Below are 18,066 nucleotides of genomic sequence, written 5' to 3' on the forward strand. Positions count from 1 at the left end.
TACTTGGAGTTCACTCGAAATGTCTCATGTTGTTTAACTGGAAGAAATCTAGCAATGAGGGAAAAGCTGCAGCTGTTCAGGATTTTGTTTTACTCAGAGGTTTTTCTTTCCCATCCACAAACTGAGGGACAAATGATCAGTATATGTTATTTCTTTCTGCTTTGGCATACAAGCTGTTTAAGGCTGAAGAACTGGATTATGAACATTTAAAAACAAAGCTGGTGTGAGTTTCCCAGAGATTTTGGGACTGTACTCTAAACATGGCAGGATTAAGTTAGGGGGAAAAAAAAAATCTCAATTATTTTAACAATATGCTGGATTTCCCCCCTAGCCAGGGCAGCCTTGGTAATTCCTCTATGTAGGCCTAAAGAGAGTCACACCTGTAGGATTTGTGTCCATCTAAGGAATTGAAATTTGTCCTACCCATGCTCTGCCAACCAAGCATGACTCAGCTTTCAACTAGAAACAAGATTAGCTTGAGCTAATAGCCTTTAGATTTGTCTGCAGGGTACTAGTTCAGGAGCTTTATACGTGTGATTCTGTGCCTTTGAAGTCAAAATGTTTGCAGCTAATATGGAAAAGCACAGATCCAATCTTAAGGTCTGTTCAACTTGAAAATCAGCTGAACAGGGATACCTGATTGTCCAAAATTCAATGGTATGTCCCAGACTAAAAGTAAACCTATTTAAGTCTTGTCAGCTGAAGCATTTGGGCATTCTCTTCAGTAATGTGAAAATGCTCTTCTTTAGTGCAGAGGACTAGGAACTTCTTAAAAAGAAAAGCTTTTTATTTTAAACCCCATTCTGCCTGAATCTCTAAGAGGTCAATGAGACTACTTACAGCAAACATTAAGAAATACTTAGTTGATCTAAACAGGTACATGAACTCAGGGTTTCTGATGAGCTTGTTTTTGAAAAGAAACACACATTAGAAAGGGAAAAGGTCTTAAAATAATTGCTTACTATAGCTGCTAAACTGATCTGTCAGGGGCATTTTACTTCAAGACAGGTGAGGGTGACTCAGACTGTTCCCCAGGCTTAGGAAAACCTGGGAATCACTGTGATGCCCGAGGTGGCAAGAATCAGTGATAACAGACTCACACACGATAACGCCCTACCAAAGGATTGTTTGAAATGACACATGAGCTGCTTTTGGGGAAAGAAAAAAGGAGTACTCTGAGCATAGTGATTATTCTGAGGTATGGGATAATTTCCTCAAAAGCAGCAGTGGGAGCTGCTGTCACTGAGGATGTATCAGTTCACAGAGATACAAAGCTGACTATTAGTTTGTAAGACTGATTCTGTTTTTTGAGTTCCCACGAGGCCCAAATAGCAGACTTGCAACTGCATTCAGGAGTCCTGCACCAGCTGCAGATCCTCCACCTGGCTGCAGTGGGGTTTGGAGGTAATCACACTCTGGCCACCACGGGCAGGTGCCAACACGCAGCTGGAACTGTGACAGTTTGACTATCCCAGCACCTGAGGTGATCGGCAGTGACTCATAGGAAGGCTCCCATGGGGAACAGCAATTCTCCCATCACTACAAATGAGCCAGTGCTTATGCACTTTTTTGGATCGGGGCCAGAGAGGAACTTGTACTCTCACAGGCTATAAATCTGTTGGTGGGAGTAGACAGGACAGGTGTGGGAAAGCTGCAGTCTGCGTTCCAAGCATGTAACCCTTTAGAATTAAATTATTTCTTCAAAAACAAAGGAGTTCAAGAGTTCAGCCTTCACACAACATATGCTGCCATGCACAATGTATAATCTTTAAATCTCAGCAGTGAGACAATCACAACTGCAAAGCTTCTCCATTTCAAAGAGTAGCCACTTCTACTTTAAACAGTAGTTCAACATCAACTAGCTTCAGACACTGAAGCTAACTTTATCCCTAAGAGAAGTCAGAACATTTGCCTTCATCTGCAGTTCCTCTGGCTGGCCCGAGGCTTGATTTGCCTGACAGATTTTACACTGCTGATATGATAACCACAAATCTCAGCAGGCAAAAATCTTGACCACAATGACCTCATATTGACTTCAGTAGCACCTGGATCTCACCCAGCACCTAAACCTGTCAGTGCACATTAGATGGGAACTTCTGGACAGACATCCCAGGAGATGCCAAGTCTTCTAGACCACAGAGGATCAGGGCAGCATTCTTCTACCTTCTTCCAAGGACAGGCTTCAAACTCCCCTAGGATGGCAGATTGCTTTGTCACCCAAGTCCATTTATAGATTAATATCCCTGGCAGTGCCCTTAAGTTGTTATTATGACACCCCTTCTCTGCCTGACTTGGATGTAAGGAATCCCCCTTCCACTTCAAACCACTGTGATCCACTGGTGAAAGAACTCAGAGCTGTTTTAATAGGCCTGGTGATGACACCCACACTGCCATGGTGGGAGCAGTTAACACCATGGCTTGAGGTGTCTTCTGTGCCCTCAGAGAAGATTCTTCATTCCCCTGTGGCCTAGAGAAACATGCTGTGATAAACTCAACCATCCTTTTTACAAGGGACATCACACAATTTTTAGCAGGTGGATACTTTCCACCAGCTGTTTCCATTTCTGGTCTGGAAATGGATACTCGAAGATAAAATGCTTTCAGTCCTACTACTCCTAGCTATCTGATTCCTTTCTGTTCTATGTTTCACAGTCTGAACATACGCTTTCCGAGTGTCTTTTCACCTATCCAAGACATTCTGGGACACAAATACTGCTCTTCTTAACAGAACCACTGGTTTATCACAGGTTGGAATGGCAACACTTTGCTTGGCACAGCTCTTCTGGACTGAGCACTTGGAAGTGCACTGAAAACCAGACTGAAAAGTCAGAGCCACATGCACTCCAGTACCCCCTAAATAAACAGTGCTGATAGCCGAGTTATTCCAAATCGGACAGAACTGAAAAATGAAGCAAGACTGGGTTTATGTTTCTGTGGTCAGATGCACGTCAGGATTCTGCAAGTTTATTAAGGTTTTGAGAAATGATAACGCAGACCTTAAACTTCCTTTTAGCAAGGGTTACCTTATGTCATCTCAGATTCCACAATGGGCAGGAAATATCTACAATGCAGTTCCTTTTCACTGATTTGTCTCAATTTTAGCTAGCTGGAAGTTCCAGTCCACCAGAAAGTGGAACCTGCCTGTTCTTCACAGCCTCCTATCATTACGGTCATCTCTCATTGTATTCCAATGCTGGCAAAATTAAGACAACTCTTTAGGCTCACCTGACAATTCAATCCCACTGCCCACTTCTTTTCTTCTCTGAAACTAACTTTAACGGATATTGTGGTCCTCCAGCTGGACTCACATTCAGGTCAGCAAAAGTAATATATGGAGTATATGAAATTTTTAGCATAGTCAGTTCTCCTGAGCTTCACATTAAGAACTTTCATGTTTCTCACATGAGACATCAAACAACACCCGACCTTTGGTTACTACTAATGCGTAAATCACAGACGCTGTCTACTTAAAGAAAATTTTTCGGCATTTAATTAACAGTCTTCCGAAACACCAAGTACAGTCACCTCTTTGAATTTCTTACGGTAAGTCTGAAGATTTGGCTCAAGGGATAGAGGAAGTTCAACAAAACCAATTATTGAATTTGATTTTGAGAAGTGTCCAAATTCAAACTGAAATATCAATTAGTGATGGAATTTTAATGTTGCTTCTGGCAGGATCTGTGATATAACAGTGATTTTAGAGTAATTTCCTTAGCAATTTCCTTCTGAAGACTAGTCTATTTCCTGAACTTCATGACCACATAATGGGATTTGTCAACAACAAAATCACAAACAATGATTGTTCGCAAGGCATGCTCTGGTCAAAGGTTGTGTTTGGTGAAGAAATGCTGTCAGGAAATACCGTGTCTGTGTTAGCCATGCACACATAGATGCCGTGCTAACACAGGCAATCCTCTTACTACATGGCTACAACTGAGTTGCATGTCTCATACAGGAATTTTATCAGATTTATTCTCGCAGCACAGAATGGCAAAAACTTTTTAAATTCACCTACCTTGAAAAATCTCCCTTTGCCTCCTGTAAAACAAGGAAGAAAAATTTAAAATATATAATTAAAAATAGCAAAAAAAAGAGAAGAAAAGGCTGTTCAAGATTTTCCATTTGCAAAATTCATTTAGCAGCAATTTCCTGTTGTAATTGATTCCTCATGTATTTTTTGGAACCGGTATCTAATGTCAAGTGCCATGATACAGTGAGTTGGGCAGATTAACATACAAAGGATCTAACACAGGGCCAGATGATTCTTCATTCTGCTGTGAATACCTAAGATGCTACAGGAAATAATGCCAGTAAATAAGAAATTTTGGGTCAATGTGGATGCTACATTACTAGAAGATCTCTGAAGTCTCAGTGGCTTTGCAGACTCTGAGACTGCAACTCACCTGCCTTTTTTACAAGTATTCTGACCATTTTCTAGTACGTAGACTTTCAAAAAGCTTGCTCACTGTCAGCTTTCAAGGGGATGCAAGACACAGGTTTCTCTAACTCCTTGCTGGGTGTCTGGGGTTGTCCTTACTTGTACACTTAGATACTTCTATTTATTACCATCACAGCCCAATGTTAAAGGGTTGGATAATGTTCCACTACAGTAGTTAGATCAGTCTTATTGCATAGCTGGAGAACCCCCAAAATCTGGTGAGTGCCCTCCGCAACAGATTTAGCATACATTTTGCATTTTTCTTTTTCCATAGACAATATGCCTTTCATATGATTCATGCTAAAGCACCTCATTTGCCACCAGCTACACAGAAAGCACTGTGCAAGAATGTAATTTGTGAATGAGGGAGTTTCCACTGCCAAAAGGACTGGGCTTTGTATTCAGGTCTTTTGTCTTTACATCCATTAATCTACCCGCAAAACCTGCCAGCCCACGTCCAGTGGTGTTTCAGTCCTGAGGCGGGGGTAAAGTTCAGAGCTCTGGTGGTACTTTAATTTGTTCTGGTAATAAAACAATTTGAAATAGGGCTGCAGACTAAATCACTTGAGTTCTGACAGACCTTTACTATCTTTCCATTTCCCTCTGAGTGAACTGAAGGCCAGACAAGCACTTCTCTGGTTCATAGGAAGGAGTCCTTGAGCATGTAATGATTATGGTTCAACACAGAGCAAAGCACAAAGGATATGCCCTGGCCTGCATGGGTGTGAGCATACTGAATTTAAAAAACAATTTTGTAGGGTACATTCTTCATAATTCAGTGCTTTGACCTAAATGCTGCAGTGAGAAGAACAAAATGCAGTATTATCCCTTTTGTTTTGCTTGGATCCTGTCACAAACACAGGTTGTAGTAGTTTCTGGTTACAGACAGCAAAGGTGTGGCTTGTTTTGACTTAAGTTACACATCAAACTACTACAGGAATAAGCGTAACATCCTGTGTTTGTGGCAAGAAACAATCCCAGCAACAAGAGTTACAGTGGCAGCTCTGGGTCTGGCTGTACAATTACTAAGCACTAAGTTATTCACTAGGATGAGCAGACAATAGATTCATAACCCCACTGCTGCTCCTCACAATGAGCCCGTTGTTTGATGTGTATTCCCCCAACAGCCAATACGTGATTTCTATAATGTGCTGCTAATTGAGTCCTCCATCCTGACTCTCTCGCTCCCATTTTTGTTACATAAAATGATTTTAATGAAGGTTCAAATCCCTACACATTAATTGCTTCTTTAACATGGCAAGTGCTCTAGAAGTGCAGCGCATTGTTATTTATTAGTGCAGTCTGATGAGCTGGTTTGTTTGCTCGCATGGCTCCTCATAGCTTCATGGCTGATGGGAAAAAAATTAAAACTAGACAGTAAGAGAGGGGAACAAGGATCATGTGACAATTATGTCTGATCTGCTCCCACAGTCATGCTTCCAAAAAGAGAACTTTCACAAAATCCAGCTCCGCTACCCTGAAAAGGTTCCTTTCTGGGAACCTGACATTTACCAAACACTTCTTGGTCATTTGCCCTTTGACCCTTTTCCCTCTTCCTGAAGAGTGGAAACTCTGAAAGACACCATTTCAGAAAGTCTTTAAACCATTCTGCCCATGTTGGAGAATACAGACAGTTGCATGTGTAGAAGCTTATGTAGCTCATCAGATGACCAAGCCCCATTGGGAAAACAAATGCAAGTAAAGTCACTGGTGGAAAAACCCATTGCATATGGATTTCACCTAGGAATTTGCATTCATTACTTATATTTTCTTTGGCTGTACATCATACCCCAGAGTCTTGGATATCTGTGCTGGTGCAAACATAACACTTTTCTGCATGCAAAATATTGAGCAGTAGTATCTGCTCCCTGAGTGGGGAGGTCTAGTTTGAGAGCCTTCTGTACCCATTTTGGCAGAAACAATGAAAACTGTGCAAAGACATCTTTTTCCTGCAACTGGGGGGAACCCCTACACTTCCATAGAGCCATTGTGGATTTGGAAAATCAAAAGATTTAATGCAGCATGAGGAAGCACCAAGTGAGAGAAGGCGGGTGCTTACCTGCAAGATGTATGCAGCCAGTTCAAACACCACTTCACTGTCAACCTCAATGAGTTCCTTGAAAGGTGAAGAAAACAAGAAAGAAAAAGAGAGTTGAGCTACTGTAAGAAGGACATACATCTCCTCCTGACTACTGCATGGTGAGGCATGCAGTGCCAGTTTTCTCCCTTGGCTAGGCTTCAAAGTATTCCCTGTGCTCCTGAAGACAAAAGGAGGAGAGAACCTGCCCACTCAGATATGGACAAAGCCAAATATTTGATGTAATGCGTTGGTTAATGAAGCATAACTGGATGTGGCATGAAGGGATTCCCGGGGGAGGAGTGAGGAGAAGGCAGGTGGAAGGGGAAGGATGAGGGTAAATTTTATTTTCATGTGTGATTTAGTGAAAGGCAGTCTAGGATATAGATATTTTTTTGCCCCGAGATGTGACCATGCTTCAAGGGAACACAGACTTGTCCTTGACTCACAGAAGCAAGGAATGAGAATTTGTCTTTGACACACTGAGGTGGCGTCAAAGCCCCCCCTAGGCTTCTCTGGCCCTTGCAAAAGGTAAACTCACAGGAAAATGAACCACATTTGCTCTTGTAGGATTTGAGCTCTGGTTTTGGCCTTTTCATCCCCAAGAGCACTGGGGCTGGTTCGAGAATGAACTTTGACAGCAAGTGTTTTGGTAGATCTTCCCTGCTCCATTTTATAGGATCCTGCCACTGATGAAATCAATCTTCGAGAGTTCTACTTAGACAACATAGTCACATGTAGGACACTGATGGTCCCAAAAGATCCTCTCAGGATTCTTCTGCTGTGCCTGAGACAGCATTTACAGACCCAAGGGGTCCAGGCACTGCTCTGTCTGAATGTATGCAGTCCAAGCATAAAAGATACTTGAAATGGGAGGCACGATCATTACTCTGGAGGCCGAGTGTGCTATTCCTGACTCTCTGGTCTCTGCTGGGGAAGCTAGTGGGCTTTTACTGAGATACTGCTTAGTTCTCTATTCTGCAACTAGAACTCCTACATTGTCTCCTATGGACATGGCCCAGTAAACTGGGTCATTGTTCAGCTCATTCCTGTGGTGGTTTTTCTGTTGTATTTATTTAAGCTGCTGTTTTTAATATTTTACTTCATCTGGCAAGAAATGAGTGATCTAAATATAGATCACTGCTGTGATCCATGCTCCAGCCAAGTCATGGCCACACCTCATTTACAAGCCACAATTGCTGCATTGGCTTGTCTCTGGCAAAATCAAAAACAAAGGGAGCAAAACACAGGATAAGATCCAGGTGTCCTTGGCTTTCACTAGTGCCAGCTTTATAAAATAAGTTCGCCTCTTTCATAACAACTCCTTGGGGAGTGAAGAGCAGCTCTGCTAGGGGTGATAAACACGCCTTTCCCGTCTCAGCTGAACTGCCTGAGTCACGCAGGCACCTGCACTGACGACGAGCCTGTGCCAAGAGAAGCGGCTGGTGCAAGAGGCTGATTCAGCTGCAGGCAGGGCCGGGCTGGGGCTGTCAGGCACATCCCACAGCAAGGGGCAATGCAGAGTAGAACCAGAGCACCTGGTCTTCCTCCTGTCTGGAAGCACCAGGCATGGCACAGACAAACCAGCCCATGCAACCACGTGTTGATGCTATGGCAAGTCTATACTGGCAGGTGAAGCAGGCCAGAGCCCGTTCTCTGGCCCCAAGGGTACATGGGGTGCAGTACAGCTCATAACTAAACACTTACCCTCCCTCCCCCAGTCCCAGATGGGGTTTTCATCAGTGTGTTGCCTACTGGGAACAGGTGTGAATCCTTGATCAGTGCCAAAGCAATGCCTGGGACAGAGCTAGTTGGCACAGGCCAAAACCCATGCCAGAACGTGCAGGTAATTAAACAGCCTGTCTGATCAAGGGACAGTGCCTGATGCCAAGCCCTGTCTGCTTTGGTAGTACAAATGTGGCTTGGCCTTTCTGTGCACCAGTGTCTTCTTGTGGTGCTGTGCAAGGGTTTGGGTGTGTGGGTTCACAGATGCCTCACTACTCAACAGGGTTGGTGAGTGTGGGTGGTGGGCACAGCCAGAGGAGCACAGAGCCCAACACAAGGTCAGCTGGCAACCCAGTGACCAGCTGCCCCAAATGAGGCCTCAGTTTTATTCTTTCCCACCTTGAGCAGCCCTGTGCAAAGGGATGCTTGAGGGTATGTGTCTGGACAATCAACAGGAGAAGGTCTGAGGGTGCTAGCACAGTGTTAGAAACTACACTTATTTCATATACATATGGTCTTTCTGGGCTGCAGGGGAGTCAGGGCTGGAGGTACCCATGGGAAGTCCAACAAGGAAACTTTTGCTTCAACAAGGATGCTCTCAAGGTTTGGCAGCATGCGACATCACGTGCTAGCTACAGGAATGACAAGCACTGGCTGTGCTTAGACACCGAGTTCCCCACAACGCTACATTAAGAGGAATCCGCCAGGCTGGGTGCTTGCCCTGAGTCTTAGCAGACACTTTGCACCCAACTTTCAAATTCAGTGCCTTTTTTAATGGCACAGCATGGCTTACAGTGGCTGGAAGTCAAATGGGGAAGGATCTGCATGGGAGATTGGGGCTTCAGCAGGACTATTTTTGGATAGAGACACAGCTTGAATGTGCAAAGTAATGGTTTCAGAAAAGGTCAGACTAAAATAGACCAACCTAGGGACTTTGTTTTCTTTTGTTCCTCTCTTCTTATTATTAAGCTTTCTCCAGAAAAAGAACAACAGTGTAAGCTTTTCCTGGCAGTACTTCAAAAAGGAACTTTCCCCAGAAACCAAAACGTGATGCTCACTAAGTTTGCTGCTGGAGAGGGCTGACTAAGCACATCTAATTGCAGCCTTGCCGGAGAGCAAAGCACTGCACAGTTCAGCTCAGCAGCCCTGCCTCGTTCCTCGGCACTGAAAGAAAAAAAGGAATTTTCTGGCTTCTGCCCTGCATTTTAGAAGATACAAAGTTAGTCCCTGCATTTTAGGACATACAGATGTCAAGTGATGCTACAGATTTGGTGTAATCTGCTTGGTTTAGCAGGTCACAAACGTGCTGAGGGCTGTGGGATGGTGGAACAATTGCTCCCTGACTACATCTGTCTTTTCCTACCACTTCCTCTCTGGCAGATGGAGGTGAGTCACAGGAATGGCCTCTGCCAGCACAGAGGGAGGTAGGAGGGATCCTCCCAGGGAATCCCAGCTGCTGACAAACCTCTCCCAGTCCCAGACATCCAGCCCACCTGGCCGAGTCTGCACATTGCCAATCTCCACCTCAGTGTGGTCTGGGGCTGGTTGATTTTCTGGATCTTTCCATGAACAGCTGGCTTGTGGCATGAGAGGGATCAGATTCATGGCTCTGCTGTGGGCATTCCTCCAAGCTGAGGCTGTGCCAGGATGCCTTTATCTCTGGCACAGAGAGTACCTTGCAAGGAGCTGCTCTGAGCTGCAGTGCCAGGGACAGCAGCCTGGTCTTTCAGGAGTGTACCCGGGAGGGCAATTTCTCATACAAAAACATTTCTCAGTGCATGGCTTGTTCCTGTACAAGGTGATCTTTGGTGCATATCCACAGATACCTTTACCCCACTCGCACATAAACCCATTCCCACAAACCTGAGGTCACTTGGCTTGTTCAGCCTGGAGAAGAGGCTAAGGGGAGACCTCATGGTGATCTGCAACATCCTCCGGAGGGGAAATGGAGGGGCAGGCACTGAACTCTTCTCTGGTGAACAGTGACATGCCGGGGGAATGACATGAAACTGACACAGGGGCGGTTTAGGTAGGATATCAGGAGAAGTTTCTTCACCCGCAGGGTGGTTGGACACTGGAACAGCTCCCCAGGGAAGTGCTCACAGCACTGAGCCCGACAGAGTTCAATATGCGTTTGGACAACACTCTCAGGCACATGGTGGGATTCTCGGGGTTTATGTGTGCAGATCCAAGAGCTGGACTCGACGATCCTTGCGGGTCCCTTCCAACTGAGGACATTCCATCTTTCCCACTCTCCCCCCTCACACACACCGCTCCCCCGTTCCCGAAGATGGCGCCCGCGCCACACTGCCGCCCTCTGCGGGCGGGAAACCCTCACGACAGCCACTCGGCCCAGAGCGCGTTTTTAGCCCAAAACCGGACACTTCCTTCTAAATACAAGCCCGTTTATAATTTTAGCAGTGCAGATTGCCTCCTGCCAGCCACAAGAGTTACTTCCAGGGCTGTTTTACCTCAGAACCACTCTCTGACAGGAAAGCTGCTGCCAAGTGTGGGGGCAGCTGGAGACAGAGGAGTGCAGGAATGTGAGAGGAGGAAGAGGAGAAGGTTGTATCTGGAAGTCCAGGTGTGACCAGTGTAAATTTTGGGGCAGGAAATGCAGATCCAGGTGTCTCAGCCCACTCCGGTGCCACCCAGACCTCTCTAAGTCCTCACCTTGTAGATGCAGGACTTGGCGTTCAAGAAAAACAGCTCGATGGTGGCATTGTCCTTCAGATAGGAGATGCTTTCAATGTAGAACCTGAAAGGGAAAGAAAGAGGGGTTAGACACAAGAGGGAACTAGGACAAAACATGGAAATGCACTTACTAAATGAAAAATGTGGTCAATGGAGTCATGATGAGTGTACTAAAAATGAACTTTCTTCGCTTATAGCAGACTGAGGTGGTGAAGGAGGCTCGTGCACACTCCAGGACATGATCAGTCACCACCACCCCACCCATACCAAAGGAACTGGATCATCAAGTGGGTGATTTAGGTTCTAAATAATCCTTTGTTTTGTTTTTAGACTTAAAATAAACCTTTATCCTGTTTTCTTGTAAGCTTCACCTTTGATCGCCATCACATTTTCACCATCAGCCTTTCTTCATCACTCCTTTACCCATCACAACCATTTCTGGGCTGTTAACCTCCATCTTGTAAAATATTCATCTACAGAAATGCATTTCTGGCTCCCTTCCCTGTGCCCTTCAGCTCTGCATAAAGCAAATTTTATAAAGGGTTCTTTACATATTATATCTATGGTCTCACAGTAAGACAGTAGTTACTAACCTTGCACAGTTTACCAGTACCATGAATAACAATGCTAGGGATGACAGGGAATGATCATGATATAATTTTTTTGAGCTGAAGTGACTTCTAGGAACTCAGGAGAAAGCTCAAACCCTCCGTGTCAGAAAAACCCACTCATTTGCATTGGCTGATTGCCCCAAATATTTGCAATTATGTTGAAAGCCCATGATATGTATGAATTTATTCAGTACTCCATGTCCTGCCTGCTCTGAAGGTCTGATGTTTTGGCAATGAACTCTGCAAGAGCTTTATGAGAATTGCCTCCTGCCCTTAATTCTGTCCTGTGATCTTTTTCGTGAAAAAATGCTCAGGATGCTGTCAGTGTTAATGACTGATAATTCCATACAGGTATGTTGTGTGTTCCTGTAGTAACACAGAAAGCCTAGATGATAAAGGTGAATTTTGCATTTACTTAGTGTTTTAGGTAAGGAAAAATAAATAGATCTCTCTGCTGATGCTGTTTTGTAGTGATCTTTAAGTTGCAGTGCAGTGACAGCAGTGTTCCTTACATAAATTCCAGTGCTATCGTACCTTGTCAGAAGCAATTAGAATAGGGAAGGTGCCAGGCAAATGATGTCTGCATCAGGGACTTTTAAAAACCGAATTCCTTAGAAATCTGGGTTGACATGTGGGGTCCAGTTACAGAGAAACCCCACTCCCTGACCCTGCTGTCTGGGACCCTCCTGAGGTTTCGCACAAGTACGGAAGGGATTGTCCACACCCAGCTATTTGCAGAGTCCAGGGCCTTAAATGTAACCTTCTTAGGGGCAAAGGTCGAAGCTTTGTAGTGCTCCTAAGTGTCTTCTGAAGGCTCTTCAAAACACTTTATTTCTTGACAGGCAGAACCAACTCCCTGCTTACTAGAGTAAGAGAAACATTTTGTTCATCTGCTGAAGGGCTCCTATCTCTATTACCCTTCCTTCTACCCCTTCAGAAGAGAAATAAAAATAAAACCTGAATAAAATAAAATTTTAAAAAACCCAAGAAAACACCAACAACCAATCAAACCCTCAAAACCCCAAAACATTTGAATGTAGTGATGATGAAGCACAAAAAGATTAAACTTTTTCTTATTTTTTTCTGGTTTTCAGTGTTTCACCTCTTGTTCTCAAAATGGCCTCCTTTTTTTTTTTTCCTTCTCCTTTTTTAAAATAAAAATATACTTGGCTTTAGGAATGTGAAAAATGATGCATTAAAAGATCTTCTTACTAGATCTGCTCTCTGAGTGAAGCTGGCTTCCCATCTGCTGAATTCATGGAGAATAATGGTAATTTTACACATTCTGTGGTTCTTGAACAACCTTCTCTTCTTATCACTACTACCAATGGTCTCCAAGTTATGATGGTAGGTTTTCTTATTCCAAGGTCAGAAGAAAACAGGAACATTTTTTTCCATTTTGAATCCCAGTGGAGGTTAGCCAAAAAGCTTTTTGTTTCACCAGATCAAACGAGACTGTTCTCATCATCACTAGAGGGCAATATTGCATTTCTTAAGGCTACAGGGAGCTTTCCCAAGGCTTTCCGCATGGACATAGATCGTTTTCTGTACAAAATTAAGTCTCTGGGAGCACAGAGCCTGAACATGGTACTTCATCTCACAAAGAAAACCCAATTCTCAAATTATCTCCTCAGCGGAGAGTGAGCTGGGGAGCTACTGGGTCTCACACACGCACCCAGACAAATGTGAAACGTGCACCAGGAGATTGGTGCTACTTAAAAGAAAACAGACTTGCAAAGGGAACTCTTGTGGGATTTTCTGTGTAGCAAGCTCAGAAAACCTGACCTGGAGTAGACTACCCTGAATTCACAGTTGTTGCTGTAACAACAAAAAGGGAAGGGAAAGACCTTTTTTTTTTGCACTGATGACAAATTTCTGTCAAATCTCCTGTTTCCATCTTTTACAAGCACAGTGAAGGAAACCACACTTCACAATGACACCCGTCAATGACTAAGGAGGCAGGCAGGGGCATCCAGCTGCTAAGGCAATGAACCAAGCACAAAAATCTGGGTTAAGTTCCCAACTCAGACACAGGTTTCCTTTGTGACCTTCATAAAATCATTTAGCTGCTTGGGCTGTTGTGCCGTGCTTAGAAAATACCCTTCCCTCCTCTGCCTCCCTCTGTCTGTTTTGCCTGTTAAGCTTAGAAGCCTTTCAAGGTGTGTTTCGAGATCATCAGTCTTGAGAGGCAGTTCTCAGATTTCTGTTGAGGACTCCTCAGAGAGCAGCATTCCTCATGTGGTGTGAAGCTGATGTGTCCAGGATATAATGGATAGGTTGGACAGAGAAACAGGCAATGTGTCCAAGAACTCTGCTCCACTACCTGCATCTTTTGCAATACACTCAGCAAATAGTTTTGCCTCCAGCAGCTCCTACAAGAGGTTCCTTGATAGCCAGCAACTGTGCCTGTGAGAAATTAGCTGTCTACAGGAAGGGAGAACACCCCATGAGACTTGGTGAGTGTAAAAACCAAAGGAATAATTTTAGAGAAAATTTAAAAGATCAGCCAATGTTCATCTATTTCTGCATTCCTCCTGCCTCCCCACCCCCAGTAACTTGTAATTCATCAAATACATTTTCTAAGCATTAATTAAATAGACCAGTGAATATTATGCTGGGTAATGAACACAAAGTGCCTATCTTGGCTGCTCCCTCTCAGCAGCAGAGAAAAAATAACGAGTACTGCAGAAGGTGTCTTGGAAGACTTCAGAAGCTGCTGCCTCAAACGTTTAATGCTTTTTAGCTGTGAGGACATGTCTCATACTGATCAGATTGCTCTCTATTAAGTGTTGGTTAAGTGACAACATTCTCTGAGACAGCTCAGCCCCCTCATGCTGTGATGAATGGCAATTCCCATCATAACCAGCCAAGCACGGGCTCACAGTGGTGCTTGTGGAAACTCCTGATTGTTGGGTGAGGGGAAACTGGTACTAGCACAATTTTTCCCTTGCATTATATACAGGCCCACTCACCTCCGACTCATGGCTCAGAGAAATGCCCAACTGGGTCTTGGACTCACCAGTTTGATTAATGGTTTGTCAGGAGATGGAGAATCCCTGACTGCTGCTGCTGGTCTCATCTGTGAACCCAAGTGTGTGTGTGCAGATGGGCAAATTTAGCAGTGTTGGGAAGGTGTTTGAACACTAGTGTTCTATCCTTGCAGTGGGAACAGAAGAACTCAGGACTGCCAAGCACCTGAGCTGGTGGGGTGCTTGTATGAACAGTGAGAGAAAAAATGAGCAGCACTCCTGATCTCCATACACCAAAAGAAACTGTCGAATACAAAATGTTTAGCATTGCCTCTCACACTCAGCCCTAGACATATCCTGTCAGCCTGAACTCGGCCATCTATCACCTAGCAGGGACCAGGCTCTCAGCAGCTGAGTTGCTGACTGGGCAGATAGACTGTCACAGCATTTGAGAGCACAAGTCCATGTGTTTACTTCCAAGCAGAACCTGCCAAACGGTAAAAATATTTCACTGTGGTCTTCAACACAATGGTAGTTCAAAACATGACCACAGCAAATGGATGTCTTGTCTACTTCAGGTGTCTGTCTTTCCCGGGGCAGTGATATCATCCTCCTTCTTGTGAAGTTTGAGGCTGGTGGGAGCCACCTAGTCCACAAGACTTCTATCTGCATCTTTCCCAGCTGGCTAACTCTGATCTGGTTGGGATGCAGGACAGAGCTGTCAGCAGAGTGCAGTGACCCTGTCGATGGACTACCCCTTATTTTGTTATTACAAAGCAATGGGTAAAGGAGAACACCCCTTTTCTGCCTCATCCATCCTGGGGTCTGGCTCATTATCCCTCACTATGTCATTCAGAACCTCAGAGGATAATTTGAAAAATATGAGGCCATTTGCTAACTGGCAAAAGAAAAATCGCATGCGTCGGTATAATGGATTTAAATGCAGATGTCATTATGTCCAGTGTCTCATGCTAAATGAGTATTCCGAGTGGCACAGGCTTCACAGCTCCTTTTATGTTCCAGCCCTGTTTGCTAATAGTCACGGGTGCACACTTTTATTTGCTGACACTTAAAAGCAGACAATGCTCATGCTAAATAGCTGGCCTGTTAAGTGATCAGTGAGGAATGAAAATCAGCTAAAAAAGCTCCATTTACCGCCCCTTCTGCATTCATCTTGCTTTGGATTCCATGTCTTGTCCCCTGTGTCTGTGCTGTGCCCACCTTCTCCAGCACCTGGGATCGGTATGCAGGGGACAGGAGGCAGCAAGAGAGATGTGTGTCAACTTTTACCTCATTGCAAGGGAAGCCGTAAAACTGGAGGTGAATTTGATTCCAGAAATACAGGGAATTGCAGCTAACAAAATAAAAAGCTGTGGATATTATTTAACCCAAGCCTGTGCCCTCTCTCTTTCTCACCAGCTGCGCTACACTATGAAGTTGCCTGCATCGTTACCTACTGTCAATCCATTTTTCCCAGTGTTTCTAAGATCTTGGCCTATTGAATCCCTGGAAAACCATGTGCTTTGGGGATATTTGCTCATTCCTACACCTCATCTTCTCCATGTACAAAACACTTAGGGGTCTGCTTCGGAATATATAGAGACCAACTCTCTTCATCTCTTCCAGGCTGTATATCCTGGGAGTCTTTGCAAGCTACAAAGTGCTCCAGTATCAATGTAGAGAAGGGGAGGAATCAATGTGGTAGAGAAGGTACATTCCTCCCTCATATTTGGTTACAGCATCAAGCAAAGGCACTGACCTGAGTATAGTGAGTCCTCTGCCCCCTCCCCACATGGGGAACCTGGCCAGCCCAAGCTATAAAAGGAGCAACCCAGCTCAACATAGTCTGTAAATTGCTCCACCACTGCAATGTCCCCTGGAGCTTAGCTTGGCTTGCAAAAGAAGTGCATCTTTGTACAAAAAGATGTGTCAATTTTTGTACAAAAGCTGTTGCAGCTCCTCTTGGCTTGGAGTGATGTGATTATCTGTTCCAAGTTTGATGTGAGAGCAGTGACCATATCGCAGCAGCACACTGCCTTCCTCCTCTTTTCCCTCAGTCAACAGGGGAATTTGCCCCTCAATCTCCTGAGCATCAGCACAGCCCTTTCCTGCTCTTTGGTCATTGCCAAGAGTCACATCTTGGCTAGTGGAGGTAACTCTCTGGGTGCACTGTATTACATAACATCATCTCTCAGAACATCGTTTATATAAGGATTTTGGACCATTTTAGGACTAGAAATCCCTCCAGTTGTTCCATGTGTTGTCAGCAGCACATGAAGGTATGATTTGTGTGTCAAAGCTGGCATGAGGATCACTTACTCACTGACTCAGCCTTTGATCAATGCCACGATGATGGGACCCCTCATAGTGCACCTTCCTGTTGCTGCACTGATGGCAGCACATTACACCCACTGGTGTAAGGTGCGAACACACACATTGCAGTGAAAACAATGTCTGCATGACTTTGACCCAGTCAGAGAATCCATGTGTAGGCACTGACACAGCTATTGCATCTTGATCCAAATTAGGTACAAATCCTACACTGACAGCATCCATCATTTCTTTATGGTACCTATCATGCAGTCTAAGCACTTCCCAAAATTAGACAAGACAATGCTGCCAACATCAACACATTCAAAATGTGGCCCAAACCAACAAATTTTCAGAATGCCACTTTTTCTGCCCCCTTGGGTGGCTGAATGGAGAGGAAAAACAACTTAGCCCCTTCTCTCAACACAGCTCACTTATACAAATATATTCCTAGTTAAGCAGAAAACAGAAATGATGTTATGGGACTCAAGAGCCAGACTGCTATTAAGATGTGTGTGTAATGGATAGCTTAGCTCAGAGCTGTGTGCTAAGTAGCAGAGCCCCATTAGTTCCCTTCCTCAAGCAAAGGTCGGTTTTCACACAAGTAAATCTTCTGACTGGACAGAAGTTTCTCATATCTCTAAAGAGACTCTGAGGAGCACAGCCTCCCCACAGGCAATTTATTACACCTTCCCCCGGCTGAACAGAGCAGGGGGCCACCCTGGGAAGGCTGCAATAAATTGTCTGCAGGGAGCCTTGTCTTCCAGCACAAACAAGGTCTGAGCGGCTGTATTTATACACTGCGGCTGGCTGGGAGGTGGGGGTTTGCAGGGCTGCCGGCTTTTGGGATCTTCCTGCTTAGCATACACACAGCTGGTGCACACCAACCAGCAAAAAACATGCTGTGCAAAGAGATCTGGGCTATGGCACAGACTTTATAGACAGAGCAGCTTACAGGAGCCCCTGAAAGCAGCTTGGTTGGACTGGGTTGATTATGTGGGTTTAATATTCTGGTTTTTTGCTATTGTTTCTACAGCATCCCACAGCAGTGCATGGAGATATAGAGCTATAATGTAAGCAGGAGATGGCTCTTTGTCTCCCCTAATATGCAGCACGAATTCCCTGGTACAGGGAGTTTCTGGCTCAGTACTGGTACTGGCAGTGGGTGAGGGAGACAGCGCAGCTGGAAGGAGATCTGGGAAGAGACAGCTAGCCATGAGAATGTCGATGGAGCATCCCAAG

General features: G+C 44.6%; 1 protein-coding gene across 9 annotated transcripts in view; it reads right to left on the bottom strand.

Moving 5' to 3' along the window:
- FRMD4A (FERM domain containing 4A) overlaps positions 1-18,066 on the bottom strand; it is a 359,217-nt gene that overhangs the window by 66,522 nt on the left and 274,629 nt on the right. For all 9 annotated transcript variants that reach the window (XM_039570496.1, XM_039570495.1, XM_039570497.1 and 6 more), the window contains 3 exons: positions 10,914-10,998; positions 6,498-6,554; positions 4,016-4,038 (listed from right to left, as the gene is read on the bottom strand). In XM_039570496.1, coding sequence (XP_039426430.1) covers positions 4,016-4,038; positions 6,498-6,554; positions 10,914-10,998 — 165 coding nt within the window. The remainder of the gene's footprint in view (positions 1-4,015; positions 4,039-6,497; positions 6,555-10,913; positions 10,999-18,066) is intronic.

The sequence above is a fragment of the Corvus cornix genome, chromosome 1A (genome assembly GCF_000738735.6).
Source record: "Corvus cornix cornix isolate S_Up_H32 chromosome 1A, ASM73873v5, whole genome shotgun sequence".
Classification (NCBI taxonomy): Eukaryota; Metazoa; Chordata; class Aves; order Passeriformes; family Corvidae; genus Corvus; species Corvus cornix.